Raw genomic sequence first — 4,120 nt, 5'->3', positions numbered from 1 at the left:
TCAAGTCGAATGCAGAAGCGCTGGAAGACAATGTCAGTAATTGAGTCATATCATGGAAGGTTGGCAACGTACCCAGCGTCATCATATTCGTGAAGCAGGCGAACAACTCGCCGGCCTCAGCCCATTTCGTCTTCAGGGTGGGCTTGAAATCCAGCTGCACGCGGTGGAACAGTCGAGTTGGTAGGTCCACCAGCAGCGGCAATAGCAGCAGCACCAGTGGAGCCGAGGGGTTTGGCTGATCAGGGCTTTCGGAGTTCATGCTGAATTCAGTGCCGGCAGGGCTGGGGGGAACGACAGACAGAGGCGCGGGTAGAGTGAGATCGAGATCCTTAGGGGTGCCCTTCCGCGTAGAGGCCTTGCGTGCGAGGCCCGCCCCGACGGCTCCCGCAGCAACTGCGGCGCCAGCAGCTGCAGCCGCAGGCGCGTGGGCCGACCAAGCATCACCGGGAGGTACAGCTCCAGGGCCAGGTGGAAGTGGCTTATCGGCGGCTGGTGTCAGAGGCTCTTCGGCGATGGGGGTGGGCACGCGCTCGGCCTGGTTGCCGAAGGGGTTGCTGGGGTTGGCGCTCTCGCTGGTCGCAGGTCGATCCCAGGCATTGAAGCCAGAATGAGCCGAATGGCTGGGCGTCAGACCACCAGCAGTGGAGGCCATGGCAATGTTGGCGCCCTTGCTGGCGCGCTTGTCAAAGTTGAGATTTGGCAGAAACTGGGTGACGGGACGGAGACTGATACGCGGGGCCCGTGGGTTGGAGCGTTCGCCGGCGGCGACGACGGCAATGGCCGTTGTAGGCGCAGCGAAGGGGTTGTGAAGCTTCTCGTCGTCATCGTTGAGCCTCTCGCGTTCCACCTGTCTCTTGCGGCGGTTGAAGAGGAAGAAGACGGCGAGACCGAGCAGGAAAACACCGGCAAGGACGCCGATGGCGATGCCAGCTTTGGCGGCGCCGCTGGGCTCGGGACTGGCCGTCGCCTGGGCTTGCGCACTGGTAGAAGGCGTCGAGGCGGACGTGATTTGGCCGGCGTTGATGGCCCTGCTCGGCTGGGTGGGAGCTTCAGGCGCATCCGAAGCCACGGCCAGTGTGGTGGGAATGCCGTTCGTCTTTGTGGGTTCGCTGATGACGGTAGGGATGGCCGTGGTGGTCTTCTTGGCGGACTCGCGTGTTGTTGTCGCGTCCCTGGACGGCGAGGAAGCTGATGACTTGGGTTCCGGGCGGAGGGGGGAGCCGGCGCCCTGGATGGTCGTCGGGGTGGCTCTCGTTGTGCGGTCATCGTCCTCCCTGATGGTCCTATAGCTGGCGACGGAGCCCCCGAAATCGGCGGGCAGCGTTTGGATGACGGTTCGGATGATCGTCGTGCCTAGGAGGGTGTTAGATGAGAAGCCAACAAGAGTGCGATCCGGTGCCGCGCATTCGGGAGCCTGGCGCTGTGATGCTCACCTCCACTGCGACGGGTCGGTTCCTCCTCATCGTCCTCGTCCCTGCTGTCGAAAGGGTTGAGGTCGTTCAGCGCATTTTCCACGTTCTGCCAGACGTCGTCGGCTCTCTCATGGAGATGTTGGTGGTGATAGTGCGCCATGGTATCAGCGCCCGACTGGCGGTCGATTTCGTTGTTGTTGGTTGATGTTCTTTGCTGTTGTTAGTGCCGATCTTGGTGGTTGTACGAGGTCGAGAAGAACGGTTGCCCAGCTCGCAGCAACAGGGTCGTCAAAGGAAGTTTAGGATCAGCGGTCGGGGAATCCGGGGGAACCAATTCTCGGGTGGTTGGGGTTGTATGCGGGCTTCAACGGGAGATCGGGGTTGCTAGGTCGGCCGTTTGGAATGTAAACGGGGATGGCTTGAACTTGAGCTGTGCGAGAAAGAATGGAAGCGGCGGCGCGTCGAGTGAGTGAGTGTCGTTGTCGGGTTGTTCCGAAGGGTTGCTGAGCTTATTGTCTCAGCGACACGAATGGTGTAGTCAATGGTCGGGTATTTGGGTGTAATGGTTGGAATGTGTGGAATCAATGAATGAAAATGGGCGCTAGGCCAGGGCGGATGGGGCAGAAAGAACGGATGAATCTACACGTAGAGGCGAGCAACTAGTTGCGTCGGGCGACCTAGACGATGTAGTTCTGGAGGGAGAGTTGACTCGACACGGCGTACGCGGTGGTGGTGGTGGAGGTGAGCTCGAGGACCTGGAAGGGAGGGAGAGGTGATGAGAAGGAGAGGAGAGGCGAGGTGGAGGAGCAGGAGGAGGCGGCGGAGAGGGTCAAGGATGAGGTCCGGGGCGGTGGAAGGACATTCCACTGTTCGAGGGATTGAGGGAGGGCAGGCACAGGCAGGCACAGGCAGGCACAGGCAGGCACAGGCATGGGGCGCCAAGGGCGAGGGAGGGGGGTTGCGAGCTGGCAGGAAGAACCAGGGGTCGGGACTACCAACAGGGAAGGGGGCGGGAGACACAAACGGCAGGGCGGATTCGAGGGAAGCAGGGCCGTCCTTGGCTGAACAGCTGCCAGCAAGGTGGTGCTTTCCCTGTCTGGTTGGCATCGAACAGTGCGGCAGTTTTCACCTGTCTACCTTATTAGGTACATGTACTGTAGGTGGTAGGTAGGTAGGTACTATGTAGGTTAAGGTGCCGGCCGTTGCCGTTCGTCCCGTCAAAGAGTGACGGCAATGTCTTTGTGTTTCGGATCTGCGCTGTCCTGCCAGCCGCGAACGCAACGTCCATGCGCCCCTAGAGTCAAACAGCGGACGAACCCAAAGACGGGTACTATGTAACACCAAACAAAAGTCAGCAAACCAAACATCAGACCATGATACTTGGGACAAGAACCTCGCCTTGCCGCACAAACCGAAGGAGACGTGCCTCTGTCCTCTGTCGAGAACCTACAACTACAACAGCCCCCTCCCGTCATTCCATATTGCCCAGTTCCTGGGCTCTCTACATCGAACCTTGTGCGCAACCCCCCTGGACTGCTCACTGCTCCTATTTTCACAAAATTGCATCCAACGGCCGCCATTCGGCGCTAGTTCAGGAACCGTGCCAGGCACACGCCATGTCTGATTGGCCCTCTATTCCCAGCACGCAGATCAACGCACGAAGCGAGATGATTAGCCTGTGATGGACGTGCTTTCGCCAATCACCGTATTCTGTTTCCCTGCACCTGGTGGGGCCATGACCTGCATCTCTGTATCCCTACATCTTGGTGGATCGTTGCCAGGCTCCTGTCCGGTCTGTTGGCAGTTTTCTGGCAGTGGGTGGCCTACTGTACAGTAGGTACATGTACATGTATATGTATATCGTCATACCATTCATTGCTGGGTTGATTTTCCAGAGCCGGAGTCATTGATCTGCTACTTGTACCGTGCCATCCATCGCCCATCCCCTCCGCCTCCTTGTTCTTTGGGGAGGCCCATATTTTCCCGCCGCCATCCTGGCACGGTACCTGCCCACATGCCTGGCACCGGCGGGCGCCTCTCTCGTGATGCTTCCAGAAGGCTCCCGATCCTCGCAGTCTCCAAGTGTCGCCCATAGTCCAGCCCGTTATTATAGGTAGGCAAGCATCAAGTTCTCCTCACTCGTTTGACACCATGACAGCGCCAGAGGCATAAGGATCCGAAATTTCAGCTCCTCCGCCAGGCCCGCTCAGACCTGCCACACGCCAACTCCTACAGAGACCCAGGGCTCAAAATGCCCGTTCCCATGTCGTGAGTTGCGCGCCGCTCGGGCTCTCTCCTGTATTTCCAAGCAAGATTTCAGTCAGCCTTCTCGCTCACCCGGCACGGTGCGCTGCCCGCCACAACCCAGCCCCAAGCAAAGCAGACCACGCCGCCGTTTCGTTGACGACGCCTCGTCTTCTTCCAACCTGGCATCGTGGACGCCGGGGGGGCGCGCTGCCCGCATGCGCCATCAAAGGCCCGACACCCCCCGTCTCTTCTGAAACGCCCGCGTCCCCGTAGCCCGCCCCCCGTAGCCTGCCCCACCGCCGCCTGGCGCAGATCTTGACCCCATTCTCGTCCCGCTCACTCTTACCGAAATGACCTTCTTTATGGTTTTTTTTTTTATTCTTCTGCCTTTTCCACTCCCCGTGCTTCTCGCCATCGTGGGATCCATGCCGTTTATCGCAATTATCGGGCTTTGAGCGGAG

At 59.5% G+C, this 4,120-nt stretch overlaps 1 protein-coding gene across 1 annotated transcript; it reads right to left on the bottom strand.

Annotated features, from left to right (window-relative positions):
* On the bottom strand, window positions 1-1,572 carry VDAG_08001 (uncharacterized protein; the record flags this gene model as incomplete). The annotated part of the gene is made up of 3 exons (XM_009652767.1): window positions 1-20; window positions 73-1,353; window positions 1,434-1,572. 3 exons carry the CDS (start codon window positions 1,570-1,572, stop codon window positions 1-3), a joined length of 1,440 nt encoding a protein of 479 aa, XP_009651062.1.
* Window positions 1,573-4,120: the final 2,548 nt, after the last annotated feature.

This window comes from Verticillium dahliae, genomic scaffold (genome assembly GCF_000150675.1).
Source record: "Verticillium dahliae VdLs.17 supercont1.18 genomic scaffold, whole genome shotgun sequence".
NCBI lineage: Eukaryota > Fungi > Ascomycota > Sordariomycetes > Glomerellales > Plectosphaerellaceae > Verticillium > Verticillium dahliae.
This window is presented reverse-complemented; position numbering and strand designations above follow the sequence as displayed.